At 56.8% G+C, this 18,938-nt stretch overlaps 9 protein-coding genes across 9 annotated transcripts; 7 read left to right on the forward strand and 2 right to left on the reverse strand.

The window, feature by feature from the left end:
• The first annotated feature begins 210 nt into the window (after nucleotides 1-210).
• Nucleotides 211-1,149, forward strand: J3D65DRAFT_615732 (uncharacterized protein). The gene is made up of 2 exons (XM_066799364.1): nucleotides 211-757; nucleotides 822-1,149. Exons 1-2 carry the CDS (start codon nucleotides 238-240, stop codon nucleotides 1,040-1,042), a joined length of 741 nt encoding a protein of 246 aa, XP_066657504.1. The 5' UTR covers nucleotides 211-237; the 3' UTR covers nucleotides 1,043-1,149.
• Nucleotides 1,150-1,635: 486 nt separating this feature from the next.
• Nucleotides 1,636-5,039, forward strand: J3D65DRAFT_566796 (uncharacterized protein). Its single transcript, XM_066797607.1, has 4 exons — nucleotides 1,636-1,781; nucleotides 1,845-1,949; nucleotides 2,074-2,746; nucleotides 2,796-5,039. The coding sequence occupies exons 1-4, from the start codon at nucleotides 1,758-1,760 to the stop codon at nucleotides 4,733-4,735; spliced, it is 2,742 nt and encodes a 913-aa protein (XP_066657505.1). The 5' UTR covers nucleotides 1,636-1,757; the 3' UTR covers nucleotides 4,736-5,039.
• A 189-nt stretch (nucleotides 5,040-5,228) lies between these two features.
• Nucleotides 5,229-6,273, reverse strand: J3D65DRAFT_615737 (mitochondrial 54S ribosomal protein mL49). The gene is made up of 3 exons (XM_066799365.1): nucleotides 6,093-6,273; nucleotides 5,740-6,017; nucleotides 5,229-5,650 (listed from the first exon to the last, which is right to left on the reverse strand). Exons 1-3 carry the CDS (start codon nucleotides 6,193-6,195, stop codon nucleotides 5,600-5,602), a joined length of 432 nt encoding a protein of 143 aa, XP_066657506.1. The 5' UTR covers nucleotides 6,196-6,273; the 3' UTR covers nucleotides 5,229-5,599.
• A 121-nt stretch (nucleotides 6,274-6,394) lies between these two features.
• On the forward strand, nucleotides 6,395-8,309 carry J3D65DRAFT_615738 (eIF3 subunit 6 N terminal domain-containing protein). The gene is made up of 2 exons (XM_066799366.1): nucleotides 6,395-7,608; nucleotides 7,667-8,309. The coding sequence occupies exons 1-2, from the start codon at nucleotides 6,521-6,523 to the stop codon at nucleotides 7,878-7,880; spliced, it is 1,302 nt and encodes a 433-aa protein (XP_066657507.1). The 5' UTR covers nucleotides 6,395-6,520; the 3' UTR covers nucleotides 7,881-8,309.
• J3D65DRAFT_615739 (uncharacterized protein) lies at nucleotides 8,218-8,718 on the forward strand. Its single transcript, XM_066799367.1, has one exon. It carries the CDS (start codon nucleotides 8,310-8,312, stop codon nucleotides 8,616-8,618), a length of 309 nt encoding a protein of 102 aa, XP_066657508.1. The 5' UTR covers nucleotides 8,218-8,309; the 3' UTR covers nucleotides 8,619-8,718.
• A 362-nt stretch (nucleotides 8,719-9,080) lies between these two features.
• Nucleotides 9,081-9,958, forward strand: J3D65DRAFT_615743 (uncharacterized protein). The gene is made up of 3 exons (XM_066799368.1): nucleotides 9,081-9,267; nucleotides 9,359-9,588; nucleotides 9,738-9,958. The coding sequence occupies exons 2-3, from the start codon at nucleotides 9,361-9,363 to the stop codon at nucleotides 9,924-9,926; spliced, it is 417 nt and encodes a 138-aa protein (XP_066657509.1). The 5' UTR covers nucleotides 9,081-9,267; nucleotides 9,359-9,360; the 3' UTR covers nucleotides 9,927-9,958.
• A 1,361-nt stretch (nucleotides 9,959-11,319) lies between these two features.
• On the forward strand, nucleotides 11,320-12,431 carry J3D65DRAFT_549781 (uncharacterized protein; the record flags this gene model as incomplete). Its single annotated transcript, XM_066796970.1, has 2 exons — nucleotides 11,320-12,227; nucleotides 12,305-12,431. The coding sequence occupies 2 exons, from the start codon at nucleotides 11,320-11,322 to the stop codon at nucleotides 12,429-12,431; spliced, it is 1,035 nt and encodes a 344-aa protein (XP_066657510.1).
• A 3,272-nt stretch (nucleotides 12,432-15,703) lies between these two features.
• On the forward strand, nucleotides 15,704-16,264 carry J3D65DRAFT_615752 (uncharacterized protein). Its single transcript, XM_066799369.1, has one exon. The coding sequence runs from the start codon at nucleotides 15,815-15,817 to the stop codon at nucleotides 16,190-16,192; it is 378 nt and encodes a 125-aa protein (XP_066657511.1). The 5' UTR covers nucleotides 15,704-15,814; the 3' UTR covers nucleotides 16,193-16,264.
• A 146-nt stretch (nucleotides 16,265-16,410) lies between these two features.
• J3D65DRAFT_240126 (uncharacterized protein) lies at nucleotides 16,411-18,923 on the reverse strand. Its single transcript, XM_066794753.1, has one exon. It carries the CDS (start codon nucleotides 18,792-18,794, stop codon nucleotides 16,797-16,799), a length of 1,998 nt encoding a protein of 665 aa, XP_066657512.1. The 5' UTR covers nucleotides 18,795-18,923; the 3' UTR covers nucleotides 16,411-16,796.
• Between the last annotated feature and the right edge of the window lie 15 nt (nucleotides 18,924-18,938).

The following is an 18,938-nucleotide window of genomic DNA, read 5'->3' on the forward strand; positions in this document are numbered from 1 at the left end:
CGATGTTGTGTGTGTGGGGTTTCTGGTCCGAATTGGCGAGGTGCGAGTCTTGGAATCTGCATTTCCGTTTTCGGCAGTGAGCTACCCCTCGGCAATTTGAGACTGGATGTTGCAGGTTGGAAGAGCTTGACAGGCGAGCGAACCGAGACGCAACGAAAGGCTCTTGCCGTAGTGTTGGAGCATCAGAGAGGGAGTCGAATGATGATCCAGGGTGTTGGAGTAGCAGTAGACGTCGAGATGACGTCCGGCGATCGACAGGCGGGCCCGGGTGGATGGTGTGGGGAAGACGAGGATGACGAAATGAGAGGTGGATCATGGCATTTTGGCAGGAATCCCATCTGCGCCCTCGCGCACGGGCCGCCATCTCCAGTCCTTGCCTCACTGGACGGGCATTCCCTCTGTGCCACTCGGGCCACTGCCTTGGTGCTCTTGACGTCACAAGCGCTGAGTCCGGCTTCCCCTCCTCTTAAGTTGCTCCCTTCTTTCTTTCATTCGTCTTCATCATCCACCTCTTCCTCATCATCAAACAATCCACTCCGTCACGCTCAATCAATCGAACCTCCTCTTCTCACAATACCACCTCTCAACAACACCATCCAATCCGCCATCATGTTCCGCGCAACCCTCACCCGCAACGCTCGCCTCTTCTCCACCTCTGTCCGCTCGCAAAAGTCAGTCACCGAGACCGTCAAGGACGCCGCCGCCAAGGCCAACAGGGTCGTCTCTGATGCTGCGTTGAAGGGCATCGAGAAGGGCGGTAAGTTCACCTCAACACCTCCATCAAGGTAGCTTTGAATGGCAGCTAACTTGGTTTGATACAGACGACGCCGCTTCAGCCGTCAAGAACCAGACCTCGGAGGCCGCATCCCAGGCTTCGGGCAACGCATCAAAGGCCTCGGGTCAGGCATCAGGAAAGGCCTCGGAGCTCTCGAGCGAAGCCAAGGGCAAGGCCCAGGAGCTTTCTGGTGAAGCAAAGGGCAAGGCCTCTGAGCTTGCTGGCCAGGCAAAGGGCAAGGCTGAGGAGACCAAGAAGAAGTTGTAAGGTGGCTCTGGGTGAAGGACTGTTAACTGGGAGAAAAGCAAAACCCTAGGTGGCAGCATGTCGAGACGACGAATGAACTTTCTGCAGTAAATGAATAATTCTTGAACGTCATGATCTGTTACAACTTTGCATCGTGAATGTGAATGTCGACTGGGGGTTGTTGCCAGGGGGCTCACACCGGGGGAGGGAATCCCATCACACAAAGCCTTTTCGTTTTTGATGAAGTCTCTCGGCTATGATAGTGCCTTTAACCCTATCCGCTGGCCAGGCATTGGTGCAGAAGCCATGAGACATTCTGGAAGAACCGGAAGTCCCATGATTCCACGCGTTTCGATAGGCGAAGATAGCGTAGAGGTAGTTAGGAGGCGTCCATCAAGGCTAGATGTGCAGGCCAAAATCAGCACCGAAGCACATCTCCAAGCATCTGACACGTCGTGGGGAAGGATTCACTGCGCGGTTGTCAAAAGTGTTGTTGTTGAGCTTCGACAGGGTAGAGTCAACAGCGGCCCGCATCTTACATAAGCGGGATCCTTCCGGTTCGGCTACATCGTCATCTCTCGCCGAACCCGCGGCGATTTACGTGTCCGGTAGAACCTCACTGAGCAGCTCGCTGCTTCTCCACACGACTTTCACTCGACGCGTTCTTCGACCCTCCGCAAATTCAGATGGAGCTCTCCCGCTACCAGGTCTATCACTAAATCGCAAAATCGCCATCATGCGGATCGCGGCCTACGTTGGGGTAAGCTCCTCCACTTTCCAAAGCTCCATCTACGGTTGCACCATGCTAACAACTTGGCCATAGACCTCGGTGGCTTTGGCCGCTTCGGTCCTGCTTCGAGCCGCGTACGAAAGACCAAACTTCTATTCCGCCTGCGTATACCTTTCTCAATCCAATGCTTGTCTCATGGTACGTCCAGCCCGGTCTGCGGAGAAGCTGCGGCACGCGAGGTGCGCGAGCTGGGCGAGCTCGCGCTCGTCATGATTGCCCTGCACTCCAAGTGCTTGCGAGCATTATGCTAACCATCACCAAGATCCTGGCCAACTTGGTGCTCCTCCTCACTGCGTCCCTCATGTATGGCCTCCAACGCCTACTCTACGGTCCCCTCCGCCCCATGGAAATCGAGCGCCTTTATGAGCACGCCTGGTTCGCCGTCACCGAGACTCTCCTTGCCATGACCATCTTCCGCGATGATGTTGGTGTCTGGTTCTTTGTCATGTTCGTGGCCCTCATTGCGGGCAGGATGTGGCAGTGGATCGGAGCCGGCAGAGTCGAGTTCGTCGAACAACAGCCGCCTACCTCCAACGAAGTCTTCTTCCACTCGCGCCTGCTTTCGAGCCTGCTCCTATCCATCATCTACGACGTGATGATGCTCCGGTATTGCGTGGAGTTTGTCTTGAGACAAGCGCGGCCAAACATGATCGTCATGTTTGGATTCGAGTTTGCCCTCCTTCTGGTCGCTTCCTGCGCCACGTTATGCCGGCATACACTCTGCTTGGTGGATCTGTTCGTACAGGCTAAGCAGATGGAGCAGAAGAGGCTGGAAATAATTGAAGAAAGAATGGCGGAGAGGGCGCGTGAGAGGGAGCAAAGAGACGAAGCGGATACGCAAGACGAAGCGCCAGTGGAGGTTGACGACAACGAAATCGACGTACCCGGATGGGAGAGCAAGGGTCGCTACATATTTTACCTCGACCTTGCTACAGGTAAGCAGACCGACCGTTGCTTGCGTCCTGGCTGTGCTAACATATTCAGATTTTGTCAAGTTGACCATTTACATGGCCTTCTTCGTCATTCTCCTCACTTTCCATGGCCTCCCGATTCACATCATGCGCGACGTCCTGTTGACTTTCCGCTCATTCCACCGCCGTATATACGACTTCCTTCGTTACCGAAATGCTACCCGCGACATGAACACGCGCTATCCCGATGCCACGGTGGAGGATCTGGGAGAAAACAACATTTGCATAATTTGCCGCGAAGAGATGCGTCCATGGAACAACACGCAGCCTGGTCGAGAAGGTGCCCAGCCGGGCCAAGGTTCTCGAATTGATGAGAGGCATCGTGCAAAGAAGCTGCCATGCGGACATTGCCTGCACATCAGCTGCCTAAAGAGCTGGCTTGAACGTCAGCAAGCGTGTCCCACTTGCAGACAGCCAGTCTTGATCGAGGAGACGAGACGTCGCCAACAAGCAAACAGACCGAATGCGGGAGCAAATGGAGCGGCGAATGCGGGAGCAAACGGAGCGGCAAACGGTCGCGCTCAACCACAGAATCCCCAAGACCCTGCCAACGCGTTGGTGCAAGATCTCCTGGGAGGAAACCAAAACCTTCGTCAAATCCGTATCGGCCCCTTCCGTATTGGCTACGGCGTGAGAGCTGTAAATCTGAACGGACAGCAACAGCCGCAGCAGCAACAACCCGCCGGCGCCAACACGATGCCAGAAGACCATCGCCGCCAAAATGACCAATTGCGTTTCCGAAGCCACCAACTGTTGCGCGATGCACTCCAGTCGCCGCTTACTGCCCAATCTCTCGTTGCGCAGACACAGTGGCTGGACCAGCTCGACAGACGTCTCAATCAGGAGATCAATTCTTTGAACATCGCGCAAAACCAGCTCCACATTGTTCGCGCGTTGCAAGCAGAGTACCTACGCCTCCGGAGAGCCGCTGCTGCTAACGTTGTAAACGGTCCGAGCAATGCTCAAAATCCCACTCCCACTACCAACGCCAATCCCAGTACTGTCTTTGCCGGGCTCAACACGGGTGGGAATGCACCGCTCGGTCGAGACGTTCCATCGGGACCAGTGTCCACTCAGCAACCGCCTATACAAGGTGGAGATACCAATTTGCCTCCTGGACTTAATTTGCCTCCAGGCTGGTCAATACAGCCTCTTGACACGACCGGGACGCAGGTTCCTCTGTCACAAGGCGGCCATGCTTCAAGCGCTGCTGTACCGACTGGCGTACCCAACCAAAGCCCGACCGATACGGCAGCTGAAGTTGCTGAAGCGCTTCGCCAATGGCAAGATACGATGAACATGGATAGAATGATTCAGGATTTCAATTCATTCTTGGCGCACAGAGGCAGGGATCAAGGCGGCGTCCCAAACTCTAGCTCTCAGAGCCAGACATCTGGCGCCACTGCTACCGATCCTTTGGATGCTGGGAGGAACGGATCACAGGAACTACCACCTGTCTCGAGTCTACACACACCTACGAATGATCCTATCGGCCAAGCTGCCACTCGACTTGGTGGCCTTCCAGACACCACTGGAACCCAACTCAACCCAGAAGTCGCCGGGGCCAATCTTGACGAGATCCGAGCTGAGCTTGCAGATATCGCCAGCCATGTTGCTCCAGCTGGACAAGCCGCAAGGCCAGCTAGTCAAGACGTCGCCGACGATGCGCATCCCAACCCGGCTGCCGCTGAAGCTCCCACACGCAGCAGTCTTACCAGTGAGAGTCCAGCCAATGAAGCTCCTGCACAGAACGGTACGGCCAACGCTGCCAAAACACCTTCTGTCCAGGCACCAGGCTTGTCCAATACCGCTTCGACATCACTGTCCGCAGACACCGCAACAGCGTCTTCCACAGCTCAAGAGGCGGGCACAACCCCTAGCGCCTCCCAAGCCCCGCTCCCCCCGAGTCTCCAGCCGCGCGTAGAGGACGGCGACGACGATGAGGAAGCATAAGCGTGGTGGATCTCGGAATGTGGTGTGGACTGTGGACGATACTCCCTTTTCTTCTCCTTCTTCCTGTATCTAGTACAGCTTTGCGGTTATACCCTTTGCATAGCGCGGGCGTAAAAAGCTCTCTTTATTTGGCTCCTTCTCCTTGCTCTCCCCTACTCCTCCGTGTCTGTTGTTGCTTCACGCCTTGCGTCGCTTTTCTCCTCGCTCGCCAAACCGATCATGCCGGCGGTGGCCGCACTGGTATCGGGTTGCCGCGTCGCTGCTTGTTGGATGTGCAAGTGGAAGAGGGAATGATGGCGGGCTGCTGGGTGGGAATGGGTGGGCGGGTGGCAGGGGCTTTTTTCTGGAATTGGCGTGCTGGTGTTGTTGGATTGGCTGGGCTGGGCAGATTGATTACTCGGTTGATGGATTGATCGAATGATGGATGGATGGGTAGGTGGGGTAAGGTAGGGTAGGCTTCTTGGTACTTGGGGATAGTACGTAGGAACTTGATTATGCAACTACTTGGGGTGTTGAGTCTGTGGTAGAGGCGAAGCTTGTGATGTGGAGAAGGTAGCTGAAATGCGTTGATTTCAGAAGGATGGGAACTTGCCGCTTTCATCTGGGAATTGCAGACATGCTCTGCCTGCGGCATGGTATTCAGACACAAGCGGCGGTGCCATTCGAATATATACGCAATAGTTCCCCCTGCAATTGCCCTCTTGCATGCATTTTCTCCAATGCTGGGACTGTTTTCAATATCGCTCCATACCCATTGGTACTGTAGGTATCGCACCCAATAACTCCGAACCCTATGCCTGCTTCAATTCAAACAAGACCACCTATGTAATATGACCTGGCACCAGAAACAGTGTGACGCGTTTGCTAAAAGCCCTTGGCTATCAACCACGTCTGAATCTCCATCTTGCGATCGCCCTGGATGTATTGTGTCAGCGCTACTAGCTCGTTTTCCTCGCACTTTGCTCGCATCTTGCTTATGTCGGTCCCAAGATTTCTTGCCGTACCTTTACCAGGATCTGCTGGGTCAAGTCGTTAATCTTGACCTCCGACGGGTCCAAGCCTAGTTCGCTCTGCAGCGCCTTCTTGAGCGCGCGCACGTCGCCCGAGATCTTGCGCAGCTTCGTCTGCTTCAGGGTGCCGCCGCCCTTGGTCTCGGAGTAGACGGGGAGCTTGGCGGAGCCGGTCCGCAGGACGAAGTACGGCAGTTGGGGCCGGGTGGTGGGCGCGACGGTGGTGGACTTGAATTCTGGGGCGGAGGCTGGCGCTGAGGCGGGTGCTGGTGCTGTTTGTGCGTTTTAGAAGAGATCGTTGTGGGAGTTGGAGTTGGAGTTTGAGGCAGAGGTGGTGGTGGCTTTACCCTCAGATCTCAACCGTGCGTATTGCGAGAGGCGGGCGATGGAGGCGGGCGCGGCCGGTTTGGGGGTTGCTGCGGCGCGAAAGAGGGCAGGTAATCTGAACATGGTGTCGATGAGAATGGGCGTCGAACCAATTGATCAAAGGCGGCGGCAGGGGTGCTTTGTGAGGTTGTTTCTTTCGACGTTCAGTTTCCGGCGATGCTGGGCGCTGGGCGTTGCGAGGGTCATTGTGGCCCGTGCGAGGCGAGCCCGGCGCGGAATTTTGAACGACTCCCCCCACAGAAGACCATCACAACGCGGGACCTGCATCACCTCTGCCCAGCGCGCGCGACCCGGAAACCACCAAATCGACGCGTCTGCCCCGCCCTCTGTCTCGAACGCTAGGACCTTGCCGACTCTCGACGAACGACTCGATCCAAAACCAGCAACCATGGCCAGCACCGAAGCCGACGTCGCGGAGCAGTATGACCTGCTCCCCAAGATGATTCCCAACCTGGATCGTCACCTCATCTTCCCGCTGATCCAGTTCACCTTTGGCCCGGACGAGGAGCAGACTGTGCAGGACAAGAAGGTCAAGCTGGAGCTGCTCAAGGCCACAAACATGGCAGACTACGTCGGCAACTTGCACGCCGAGATCAACAACCTGGCGCAGCCCGCAGACGAGTACACGAAGAAGAGGGAGGACGTGCTGAGGAAGCGGGAGCAATTCGAGGAGGACACCAAGAAGGTTCTGGACCTGCTGGACGACGAGACGGTCGTCAGCAACCTGCGCAGCGACAAGACGGCCAACTTGAACTACCTGAAGGACAACCACGGCGTGACGCCCGAAATGGTCGAGAAGCTGTACGAGTTTGGCCAGTTTGCGTACAGCTGCGGCGACTACGACCGCGCCGCCGAGCTCCTGTACCGATTCCGGATTCTGTCGACGGACAACGAGAAGATCTCCGAGGCCACGTGGGGCAAGTTTGCCAGCAACATTCTCGTGACGGACTGGGAGGCGGCCATGGAAGAGCTCGTCAAGATCAAGGACGGCATCGACACGCGGCTATTCAACAACCCGCTGGCGCAGCTGCAGCACCGCGCGTGGCTGATCCACTGGTCGCTCTTCCCCTTCTTCAACCACGAGGCCGCCCGCGACACGCTGACGGAGCTCTACTTCTCGCCCGCCTACATCAACACCATCCAGGCCAACTGCCCCTGGATCCTCCGCTACGTGGCGGCCGCCGTCATCACCAACCGCAACCGCAGCCGCACGTCGAACCAGTACCAGAAGCAGCTCAAGGACCTGATCCGCATCGTCAAGCAGGAGGGCTACGAGTACAACGACCCCGTCACCGACTTTGTCAAGGCGCTGTACATCGACTTTGACTTTGAGGAGGCACAGAAGAAGCTCGGCGAGGCCGAGGAGGTCCTGAGGCGAGACTTTTTCCTCGTCGCCACCGCAGACGCCTTTGTCGATTCGGCAAGGCACCTCATTTCCGAGTCGTACTGCAAGATTCACCAGAGGATAGACATCAAGTAAGCGGAAACGTGTTGCGTTGGTTGACGATGGCAAAGCGCTAACAATTGATGCCAGGGACCTGTCGACTCGCCTCGGCCTCAGCCAGGACGAGGGCGAGAAGTGGATTGTCAACCTGATCCGTGATACCCGCGTCGACGCAAAGATCGACTACCAGGCCGGCACCGTCGTCATGAACCACCCGCCGCAATCCGTCTACCAGCAGGTCATTGAGCGCACCAAGGGCGGCTTCTTCCGGACGCAGGTCCTCAGCGCCGCGGTCGCAAAGTAGACGGACGGCATCCTTCTTTCCTTTGTTTCGGGGTTATGCAAGTTAAGTTCGGCGCGGGTTCTTCAAAAAGCACAGGAAACGAAAGAAGTCCTTGATGATGCTCGTAGTAGGTACAACACGCTGGATGACGACGTAAAGAGGAGGAATGGAAGGAGACGGGAAATGGACGGTCATGAGGTGTTGCATTTGACGACGACGACTACTTTACTGCATGAGAGAGAGAGAGAGAGACTTGTCATGTCGGGCATCGTCCGCGCGGCTAGATAGGTAGCAAATTGGAAGGCCGTGGCACACGAATCGTGGTGAACGGCTCTTCTCCTTGATGGAGCAAATGAACGCTCCTCGTTACTCCACCCCTCCCTCACAGACGCTTTATTACCCCTGAGCTCTATTGCTTGTTGGAGCTTGAATGCATCCCCTATTATTTAGATGTTCTTATGTGTGTATGCTGCCTGCCTGTCTGGTCGTGACCTAGTTTTGTCGTATGTGGCGTGGCTTTTCTTACCAAGCTTTGCTGCCGCAGTGTATTATCTATACATATACAGCAGCGAGCACAATGGCACTGCCAAGACTCATGGTCTGATACTCAGTCATCGACATGTATCGACGTTGGAAGGCCTAGCAGTGCTGAAAAGGGAAGCGAGGCCGGTGGTAGGTCGCCTCGCGTGGGTGGGTTCGCTGCTCGTGCCCTTGCGCCGGGCCGGAGCATCCCGTCAAAAAGCCCGGGCAAGCAGGTAAACAACCCTGCCAACGCTCAACACCATCTTTGGAAACCGCACGTCAAGTCGCAGACCATCGCGAGTCAGGTGTTGTCCAGCGCACAGTCTTTTACTTTCTGCGTCAAGTGTTGGATACCACCTCACGTCGACACCATGGCGGGCGACGGCTCGCGCAAACGCAAAGCGCCTGCGGGCGATCACGGCGATGGCTTCAACAGAGTGCGTCCTTCACCTGGTCGGAAATGGCAATGGGTGAAACTGATCAGTGGTGACAGAAGGGCAAGAAGCAATGGCGCCGGCTGCCACACGCTGCGGGTGGAAGCATTGAAGCCGGCGACTCTGGCATCTGGGCCACATGCGCCATGGGAAGAGAAGGAAAAGCAGTTCCCGAGCTGCGCGACACCTTTGACCAGGTGCGCTCCGACTAGACGTTGGCGGGCTTTTCTCAGAGGCGCGCTTGGCTGATTATGTCCCGACCCAGTACTGCAAGAAGCTGTACGGCGTCAGCGGCGACGGCACTGCCGAAGAGGGCGGCGATGGCTCCGGCGACGACGACGACGATGAGAAAGAGGGCGACATCGAAGCCGAAATCAAAAAGGAGATTGAAGGCATCCGCAAGCCGACCCAGGAGCCGCTCTTCAGAAACGTGCGCATCGATACAGATTGCAGTCAGTCCGTCCGGTCTTCATCTCACAAGTCAAGAAATTTCCCAAACAAACGCGTAAGCTAACGGGTTCGCTGTGCGCGTGGTGCATGTAGTCATGTTTTTCAAGACGCGGGCGCCCATTGAGCCGGTCGAGTTTGTGCGGCGCATTTGCGAGGACGCCATGGCGGCGACGAGCAGCGCTGGGCCAAAGGCGACCGGCCGCTTCGTCAAGAGGCTGACGCCCATGACGCTCATGGGCAAAGCAACCGAAGAAGGGCTTCAGGACGTCGCGACCAAGGTCGTAGCTCCCCACTTCCACGGACCAGACAAGGCCGGGAAAAAGGTAAGGAGGCTGGACATATTATTTCGCTGCCGGTTTCCGTGGTCCGGGGGGCAGGTCCAGGCGTGTGGTCATCTTGGCTGGCGCTGTGTCGTGCTCTACGGGCTGCTATTTGCAAGCGCAGAGATGGACGTTGGCTGATGCGGCGGCAGTTTGCGATTCGGCCCAACGTGCGCAACCACAAGACTTTGAGCAGAGACACTATCATCCGGACGGTTGCAGCGGCGGTGGGGCCAGGCCACTCGGTCGACCTCAAAAATTACGACCTGCTCATTCTGGTCGACATTTACAAGGCAAGGCTGCGGTGGAGTTGGAGCACCGAAGTGATGGGCAAGGGCTAACGGAAATACAGAACATGTGCGGAATTAGCGTCGTGGGGGAGGAGTTTGAGCGATTGAAACGCTTCAATCTTTCCGAGATTTACGAGCCAAGTCCGAAAGAACAGCCGAAGGAAGCAGAGGCTTGATAGGCTGGCGAATTAGTCATGGATGAGCAAACGGCGACAGGGAACCGGACGCAGTGTGATGGGCAGCAGGGAGCCAGGAACGAGGCAGACATCAGAATTTGCACACGTGCGGGGGTGTCCCAGTGCCGATTGCGGCGGGGGGGCATCGACGATGTCGACAATGAACGGGGAAATCAATAAAACAGAGAGGAAGGAGAGGTTCTGTTGGTGTCTGGCGCGGTGAGGGACCAACCAAGCAAGCAAGAAACTGGGGCTTGGGGGAGCTCGCTTTCTGGAACACGGCAAGCGAGAGGCTTGAGCAGCCTCGGCGGACGCACACGCACGCCAGTGGACCTCGCCAACCTGGGCTGAGAGCTGAGCTGGGCGCGGCGGAGATGGGAAACGAATCAGCAGCCCGTCGCGGCATGCCGGAAGTGAGCGGCGAGCATCAATCCTTTGGGGAATCGAGAGTCTCAGTCTCAGCCCTGCATGCCATGAGGCCCACATGCCTGGCTCGACGCTTTCCTATTCCGGTAATCTCTGACGAGCCTTCGAGACCACGCCGAAGACCACCACCACCCGACGACCACTCCCTCCCCAATCCGTCGCCCTCACCGACTATCCTGCTACCGCGTCTCGTCAGCCGCCGCCATGCTCTATTCCAATTGTCACCTTCATCACTACCGACGTCTGCGTTTGACCTGACCACACATGCCCAACGCCAGCGCCCTCGGTCCGACTCCCCCATAGGAGACTCCCCGCCGCGTATCCAAAGCCGCCTCTGATGCTGTAGCTATTTCCTGTCCCAGCCTTGCTGAAATGCACAGTCCCCGTCCGCCGTCAATCAAGCGACTTGGCAACGCTTTCCAACCCAAAGACAGCTCCACTTGGTGATCCCTGGACTGCTGCGAACCCTCCCGCCAGCCACGCGATCCCTTTAGCGAAGGCTACTTCGTATGCCTCTTGCTGCCCTGTCATTGGCTCGTCCCATTCCGTTGCTCCTGTGCTGTGCTTTGACAATTACCTCTATAACACTGGTCCCACGGCCTCGGTGTGCTTCTTCATTTCAACACTTCGCTTTTGAGCACTTTATCCGGTCCCACGCTTGTTTCACTTGCGCAGCGTTTGGTACCTTTTGGATTCCTTTGCTGCATTACAGCTACCGGTACCGTACCCTCAACACGGTCACCTGCCGCTGCTCCTCCTACCCAAGGCCTCCCAGCATCCTGCTCCTAGTTAAAATGCACCTCCACGCGCCACTCGACGTTGCGCCCTTCTCCAGATTCGCCATGAGTCCGCCGACGCTAAACCACTCTTCGGACCTCCAGACTCCTTCTCGATCGCAGTCCCCTTCGGTCGACTTTGCCAGCATACGGACGCTTGTCAGGGACCTTTTGCCGGCCTCGAGATCTCTTCAACAACTAGAGCGCTTCCCTGCCCGTCTACACACTATATATCTCCTTCATTTACGGGATGGGTCCCGCCTGGTCCTCAAATGTCCTCCCTCTCCCCGGACGAGAGTGTTGCGCTGCGAACACTTTTCGCTGGCAAACGAATCGCACGCCCTCGGAATCTTCACCAGCATAACGTCTTGTCCGTTTGCAGTCCCCCAGATCTTGCGCTACGAGGGAGGCTCTACCGTCATTGGCACGCCATATCTACTGAGGTCCCATGTCGGCGGAACTCCTTTGCGGGACCTCGCAAGCCGCTTGACTTCGACGGACCGAGATACGATTAACCGATCACTGGGCTACTTTTTGCGCTTTCAGTCTTCACTCACCGGGCCCTCGTTTGGGCCTCTGGTGACGGTAAACAGCGGGCGTGGAGCCCGTTCGTGGCGGGAAGCATTCATGCTGCTCGTCGAATCCGTTCTTCGCGATGCAGAAGACATGCTCGTTGCCCTGCCATACGACATGATTCGCTCGGGCATCCAGGCCAAAATCAGCGCCCTCGACCACGTCGCGACGCCCCGGCTGGTGGCACTCGACGCCGGACGCCCGGAGAACGTAATCATCGACCAGCGGACCAAGGAGATTGCCGGGCTGGTTGGATGGGGGGCCACCATATGGGGCGATCCGCTGCTCGCGGCCGTCTTCTGGTTCAACGACGTCGACAACATTCGCGGCGCGTTTTGGCAAGGCCTTGGCCGGCCGAACGGTGTTGGCCAAGGAGCAGGGGAAGCGGAGAGGCTTCAGATGTGAGTCATTGCGAGCTACATATGCTGCGTGATTATCGACTGGCCGGCCAAATACTAATGCGGTGGTGGTGATGTAGATATGCCGTCTTCAGGGCCGCGTACGCCGTCGTCTCGCAGTACTACCGGCCGGGCCAAGAGGAACTCCAGGAGCTTGAGGGCAGGCGCTCGTTAACGCGGGCGCTGAGCGAGCTACAGGGCGCGTGAGTCAGGCTTGCAAGGCACTCAACCTGTTCATCGTACCACTTCCGGCTGTCCCAAGGCAATTCTTTTCGTCAGGCACGCCGAGTCCAGCCCTAGCCCCCCGTGCTGCAATTAAGCACACTCGCAATAGTGTCTACTTTCGTAGTAGCCGCATGCCGCCCAATTACTCGACGTGCATTTGAGAGGAAAAGGCAGCAGTAAAGAAACCGGATACAATGGCTCCCTCGACTTGTGGTTGGCTAAAAGGTTCGGGTCCGCCAGGAAGGAGTGACCCCCGTCGCCGCCGCAGCACGTGGACTTTATCCGCCGCCCAGCCTTTGACGTCCTGGCTTGACGTGGATAAGAATCTGGCCTGGCATGGGGGAAAGATTGCGCCGCAACAAAAGCCTATTGGCGGCGGCCCAGAATGGCGTCTTCGGTCCCATTCAGTCCAATGCAAAACCAAGCAACCAGGAGCGTCCCGAACCCGAACCCGCTATACCCCCCCACGAGCGTACGAGGCAGGGCATCAAACATGAGAGCCTTATCCATTCTGGAGTCCTGTTCTGCCTTGTCCCACTTGGCTATGTGATCGCCGTCATGGGTCGGTTGGTTGCAAACACACTTGATGCACGCACATCTCTCTTCACCTGTCTCTTCCTTCCTCCATTTCCGTGTCAATTGGGCCCTGACCGCCATCCACACGGGTGAAACACTCTTTGCGTCGGCGCGAGCCTGCCTGGCAAAGGACAGCACAGGAGACAGGATTTTCTTGCGACCTGACCCGAAACGCGGCGGATGATGCTGTGCGGGCACCTCGGGCCGGGCCCGCCTCTCTGACGCTGGGCGGACCTGCCTGGCTGGTCCCGCTTCTGCTTCTTACCCGCATCAGATAGATGTGCCGTGGTGGGTGACGTGCGTGTTTCAGCAGTTGCAGGTTTTGCGGTGGGAGGGTGGGACGCTGTGTCTGCTGCTGCTGTGTTCCTGTCGTTGTGACCAGAGGTCAGAGAGGAAGCGCAGCAGTATCATTATACAATACCATACCATACATAATGTAGTTTTTCGGACCACTAAATCAATCTATCCAGTTCCAGTGTCTAGGGTCCATTCTCCTCCCTGCGCCGTTCATTCGCAAGAGAAATCTCAGTCGTCGTCGTCTCGACATTCTCTCGCTGTCTCGCTGGCTGGCTCGCCTCGCTCACCGCGGGGCTTGCATGAGCGCATGTGTGCGTACATGCGAGCAAGCAGGCACAGCACGCTGTGGCGTGAGGGAGCGCAGCATCGCACGCGTCTGTCCGTCCATCCGCCGCTCACGCATACATACCATGCAAGCGTGCGTTTCATGCAGGGCAGGCTGATGGGTGCGGTCCAGTCCGCTTCAGACTCTCTGCACGCTGTGGCGTTTGTTTTGTATTACCTACCTAGCATGCTCGTTGGGTCTCGACGGAGGGAGGAAGAGGGAGAGGGAAAAGGAGCGAAACAATTACGTCCATCTACATACATCTCCAGCACGCGGCGCAGTCTGCCTACATACATCCTTGAACCCCCTTCATCACAAGCACCACCGCAATACCACGCGCACGCATCTAACCAACAGACAGGCGCCGTCGGCCAGCAAACAGTCATTTATTACCACCACCACCGAACCTCACTGCCGACGTCCCACATCCGACGCCTCTCTCGCTTCGCCATCCGTCCGCACGCGAGCGCCTGCGCATCTGCAAACGGAGTACAGACAACAAGTGCCGGCGCCGTCTCCGCCGCCGCCGCCGCCGCCGCTGCTGCCCCACGCCACGCACATGCACGGCGGCGGCAAGGCGGCAGGGATAAGCGAGAGACAAGCGAGCGCGTGCCGGGGCGGCGGATGTGTGTGGGGGCGTGTAGGCGTAGTGTGGAGCGGAACGGGTGCGTGGTCTAGGTCCAGGTCTAGGTCTGCCAGGAGGGCGAGCTCTACGATGGGTGGAGCAGCGTGATGATGATGATGGGACGCCAGGCAGGGGTAAGCGAGTGAGTGGACATACAACCATCTATTCAATTGAGGCATTCTTTCGCCGTCCACTGTTGACCCACAACGTCGGTAAATAGATGTTGGATTGCCGGACTGTTGCTGAGCTGTAAATTGTAGCGCAAGCACTGTAGCAGGAGGCGAGCGACGCGACACAATCGTCCCAGCGATGCGGGTCCACTCGTCGCATTATGCATATCAAGGAACGCGGCGGCCGCCTGGTACGGCGGTCGCCTGGTACGGCGGGGCCATTTGCAAACCACTTTATACAACCGCGTCTTCGGCGCGTCATTGGCTACTCGCCGTCTTTGTGGGACAAGGACGAGGCAGGACGCGTGAGTCTAAAAGGTACCACCGTGCGGGCGTCTGGCATGTGTTGGTGGAGCGCGTGGAAGCGAGAAGGGGGACTAAAGCTTATGTGGTGTGGTTTAGCATTTAGGGTTATGTTTAAGGTACGGAGTGGGAGGCGGGGGGGTAAAGTAGACCGCGACGAGTTGACTCTATTGGGTCGGGCCGCGGGTCCGTTGGACCCGACCTGAGGCTGGAGTCGCGATGACGTCGCTTGTAATGGTCCCATCATGATAGGGGCCGCTTGCGATTTTTGCTGCGTTCCTACTTTTACCTTATTCTTGCAAGCACCGCGCTAGTCAGTCGACAATAGTATCTCCTGGTTAATAGAGCATGTCTCGACGAGTGACATGTCACTTCTTCGACTGTTACCTCTGTACCGTACTGCTGTAGACACACCATCACATGTGAAGCCGAGACGGACAGCAGCACAGCGCGCCGTCGTCTCCACCAGTCAACTTCAGCTGCTCGATACGGACGGAAGACAGAGACCACGACAGCCGGCCCAGGCTCAGTCGTCAGGGTCTCAAGCTTCAGCCATGCTTGCTGCCCATGGAACGCCACACGCCGCAGCGCACGCCTCCTTCCCTGACCAACAACAACATATCCACCCAAGCAAGCATCCATGCTTCACCGCATCCTTCGTCGCATTGGCAAACAAAAAAAGCTTGTCCACTGAAATCGTAAACGAGACCGAGCTGTTGTTGCTACGGCGGGCGAGAAGAGAAACCGACCGCCCAGCGTCGCCTGCGCTTTCCCAAAAGGGTAGCTTTAGGCTCTGCTCAGCTTGTTCTCGGCCGTCGCCGATGCGATTGCCTCGTCCCTTCGGCAAAGTACGGCTGGCGAGCACCACTGGTGCGCCACGCACGCCAAAGCCTTCTGCCGGTGGCTTTGCATCGACGGGGCTACATAGTTGTGGTAGAGGCGGGCATCTCTGCCATGCTGACGATGTGAATCCATGGTGACCGGGGTTTGCTGATGGTCCAACAGCAACCTAATACCAAATCCCTTCTTTCCCGGCCGCGGGTCTCGGAACCATCCAATTATCCTCCGCATGGTTGGTCAGCCGAGGCGGTGGTGCTTGAGAAAGTTTACCTCTCTCTGGACCCTCTGTGGCGCGGATGCGACCACATCCGCTTGTTACGTGCTTCGTGATAAACATTCATGCGCGTCACGTCTTGTACGACGAGTTGAAACGGCTCTCGGCCCTTGTCAAACGTGGCGCTCGGCATACGAACCTGCATGTCGTCTAGTCTGTATGTATGTACATTCGCTTCCAGCGGGGCGTCTTGGCTGCAAGGACAACTTTAAGAAATTGTCTCGAAAATACGTGTTGCAAATGTTGAAACTTGAGGGGTGGAAGTGGGCTTGCTTGGTGGATCTATTGGCTTGGCTGGAGTGCTCTGAGCAACCTCGAGAGGCACAAATCTAATGTAGGAGTACGAGAAGCTACCCCTAGTGGGCTGTTGCAGGAGATCGGCCAGTAGGTGGACACGGATGTGTGCTGGCAGTGAGTGCCTAGTCCGAATAGTTTTTAAAATAAATGTATGGAAGGCGAATGAGGTTGCCGGCTGTCCTTGAAAATGACTGCAGACGCAACTTCAAGCATGTTGATAATTAATCTTGACGGTTATTGCGGGCAGTGGTTAGAACTCAAATCCGTGACAAGAATTCAGTTGAGATTCTCTCCGGAGACGACGATGAGTAAGATGCTTTGGTTCATTTCTGTATATGGCGATTGGCGTTGATGTGCACCTCACAGCGCTCATCTCCACGTGTCGCTCTTCGTTCCTCGTTCCCCGGCGGGCCTGCACGTCAAACGACGATCAGTCCGACCGATTTGGTGCACATAGACGACATAGTTTCAAAAGCGGTCTGATTGACAGTCGAGACTCCAGCTTGGTGGACAACCACCAAGTTTTGGGTACACACACCGCCGTGGAGCCCACTGGCAGCAAACGCTTTCCACACCGGCTATCGATATCCGCCCATTCATGCGAGCTCGCTTCTTGTCAATGCAGCTCCCATGGCGCCATCTAGCCTGGCAGCCCACCTCTGGCCATTTTGCGAGCGCGCTGGTCCCGCCGGTTGTGATTTGCGCGAGACGACTTGTTTGCCTCCTTTCGATTCCGATTGACCTGAGTCTGCTTGTCGCTTGACGAGCCGGCAGCGCTGCTGGCGTCGCCTTGTGCGGCACCACCTCGTCCGCCTCGTCCTCGCCCGCGGCCTCGGCCATTCCCTCTTCCCCTGAACCCTCCACGGCCTCCCTGGCCCTCGCTATCCTCGGTCCCTGATCCAGCGGGGCTGTCCCTCCACCGTGTCGACGTAATCTCGCGTTGCTGTCCGTCAAAGGTGGAGAATTTGGCTTCGAGTCGCCTCCGGTTCCGTGGGTCGCGGGCCAGCATGATGGACCAACCCTCGATCGCTTCATCCGTCATGCCAGTCTCGCTTCGAAGTGCCTCTCTTGCTCTGCCCCGTCTCGTCGCGGCGTCTCGGTTGAACGTGTCCTTTGAGAGAGAGTAGGCGCGGAACAGTGCCTCTTCGTTCTTGTCGCGCAAATCGGCCGCTTCGTCGCCTGGAGCAGCTGAATCTACCGTGCCGCCGACGTCTTCCACGTCGTAAGTGTCGTCACGCTCATCATCGTCCAAGTCAAACGTTGCCAGGGCAGACAAGATGGCGGCTTTGTTTGGTGCAGTCTTTTTGTCTGCCAGTATTTTATCTGCAGTAAGATTCTCATTCTTGCGCCCAATATGCAATCGCGAAGCATCGACCGCGAGTTGATCCAGTTCGTCATTATCGTGTATGTTGCGTCTGTCAAAGACCGGCGTCGAACGAGGCTCCAGAGTTGAATGGTGATGCTCGGTCTTGTCTTGGACTGTTGGTGGAAGTTGCGCAGTTCGGTCAGCAGCTTTGAGATGTGCCGGCAGTGAGTCGTCGAGAAGATGCGCCGTGACTTGCTCGACGTCGTCTTTATACTCGCGCAGACATTGGATGATGAACGCAGAACCGAGGTCGGGAAACAAGTCTTGAATCTGAGTGACGAGACTCATCTGGTGAACGCTGACGCCTCCAGCGCCATGTCCAAACACATCATCCGCTGCTCTTCCTTTGCCCTTTTCAGCCTTGCGCCGCACGACTTGCTTCGGCCTTGCGAGACTCGACTGCCTGAATGAGGACAGAGACTCAACAAAGTTTTTGACTCTCACACCGTCATCGCCGCTTCCGCTATCCCGGATGCGCGCTATCAGGGGAGTGTTGGTGACAAGGTCAGACAGGAGCGAAGGCTGTAGACTCGACTCTGCCACTGTCTCCGCGTTGCTTTTCAGGCTGTACAGAGTATCAGACAGGAGAGAATAGCTCGGCCTCTCTCCTTTCGTCAAAGCAAGCAATGCCAGTGACGCAACAGTGACAATCTTTGGTCGGAGCTCGGGTGATGCTTTGGTGTAGCTTGCACACAGAGCGTCAAGGAAGTCAGTCCCAGCGATGAAAAACGTTGCGACCTCTGAAGACGTGTGCAGGAGCGGGACGAGCTCTTTCAATGCGTCCTCTGCTGCTTCCGGGGTCGTTGATTCTAGCGTCTTTGTCAAAGAAGACTTTAGCTTTTGCAGATTTGACTCGATCTGGTCGCCATTCTTCTTCCAGATGGTGGAGAGCAGTTCTCTTAATCGCTCACTGCGCAGGAACACGTGGCTGAGGTTTGAAAGAAAAGTCCAGTGTAGTAGTTTTTGCGGAACCTGTTCTCCTGAAAGCAACCTATGTGACAGCAAGAAACAGGTCTTCTTCAGCTCGTGTGCTTTCTTGGCCTGAAATTGAGCGTCATTCCCCGGAGCTTTTGCCGCCTCTTGGAAATAAGAAGTCAAGAAAGTGATTAGAGGTCCCTCTTCTGCAGCTGCTTGGGCGAAGTCTTTTTGAGGGAGGCGCAGATATGCCACAGCGAGCGTCGACCATGCCTCCACGCAAGATTCCCATTCGGCTGGCGGGATACTGCGCCGGACGGTAGAAGGAGGAAAGGGCGCAAGAGGCGGAAGAGGCATTCTTGTCAGAACCGAGACGAACCAGAGAAGCGAAGAGAAGAGGAGAGGGAGGGAAAGGGCAGAATAGCGGCTTGGAGGCGAAAACGATAGGAATCACATTCAGGGCCAGGCGCGAGTTGAGACTGGAGGTGGTCGTTTTGGGAC

Source organism: Phyllosticta citribraziliensis (genome assembly GCF_038025025.1).
Source record: "Phyllosticta citribraziliensis strain CPC 17464 chromosome Unknown J3D65scaffold_3, whole genome shotgun sequence".
Lineage (NCBI taxonomy): Eukaryota > Fungi > Ascomycota > Dothideomycetes > Botryosphaeriales > Phyllostictaceae > Phyllosticta > Phyllosticta citribraziliensis.

Coding starts and splice junctions, on each gene's coding strand:
- J3D65DRAFT_615732 (XM_066799364.1), top strand. CDS start 238: ATGACGTCCGGCGATCGACAGGCGGGCCCGGGTGGATGGTGTGGGGAA. Junction 758..821: donor GAAGGGCATCGAGAAGGGCG/GTAAGTTCACCT, acceptor GGTTTGATACAG/ACGACGCCGCTTCAGCCGTC.
- J3D65DRAFT_566796 (XM_066797607.1), top strand. CDS start 1,758: ATGCGGATCGCGGCCTACGTTGGG. Junction 1,950..2,073: donor AATCCAATGCTTGTCTCATG/GTACGTCCAGCC, acceptor ACCATCACCAAG/ATCCTGGCCAACTTGGTGCT. Junction 2,747..2,795: donor TTACCTCGACCTTGCTACAG/GTAAGCAGACCG, acceptor TAACATATTCAG/ATTTTGTCAAGTTGACCATT.
- J3D65DRAFT_615737 (XM_066799365.1), bottom strand. CDS start 6,195: ATGTTCAGATTACCTGCCCTCTTTCGCGCCGCAGCAACCCCCAAACCG. Junction 6,018..6,092: donor CGCACGGTTGAGATCTGAGG/GTAAAGCCACCA, acceptor ACGCACAAACAG/CACCAGCACCCGCCTCAGCG. Junction 5,651..5,739: donor CCCAGCAGATCCTGGTAAAG/GTACGGCAAGAA, acceptor CAATACATCCAG/GGCGATCGCAAGATGGAGAT.
- J3D65DRAFT_615738 (XM_066799366.1), top strand. CDS start 6,521: ATGGCCAGCACCGAAGCCGACGTCGCGGAGCAGTATGACCTGCTCCCC. Junction 7,609..7,666: donor CACCAGAGGATAGACATCAA/GTAAGCGGAAAC, acceptor AATTGATGCCAG/GGACCTGTCGACTCGCCTCG.
- J3D65DRAFT_615739 (XM_066799367.1), top strand. CDS start 8,310: ATGTTCTTATGTGTGTATGCTGCCTGCCTGTCTGGTCGTGACCTAGTT.
- J3D65DRAFT_615743 (XM_066799368.1), top strand. CDS start 9,361: ATGTTTTTCAAGACGCGGGCGCCCATTGAGCCGGTCGAGTTTGTGCGG. Junction 9,589..9,737: donor CAGACAAGGCCGGGAAAAAG/GTAAGGAGGCTG, acceptor ATGCGGCGGCAG/TTTGCGATTCGGCCCAACGT.
- J3D65DRAFT_615752 (XM_066799369.1), top strand. CDS start 15,815: ATGGTTGGTCAGCCGAGGCGGTGGTGCTTGAGAAAGTTTACCTCTCTC.
- J3D65DRAFT_240126 (XM_066794753.1), bottom strand. CDS start 18,794: ATGCCTCTTCCGCCTCTTGCGCCCTTTCCTCCTTCTACCGTCCGGCGC.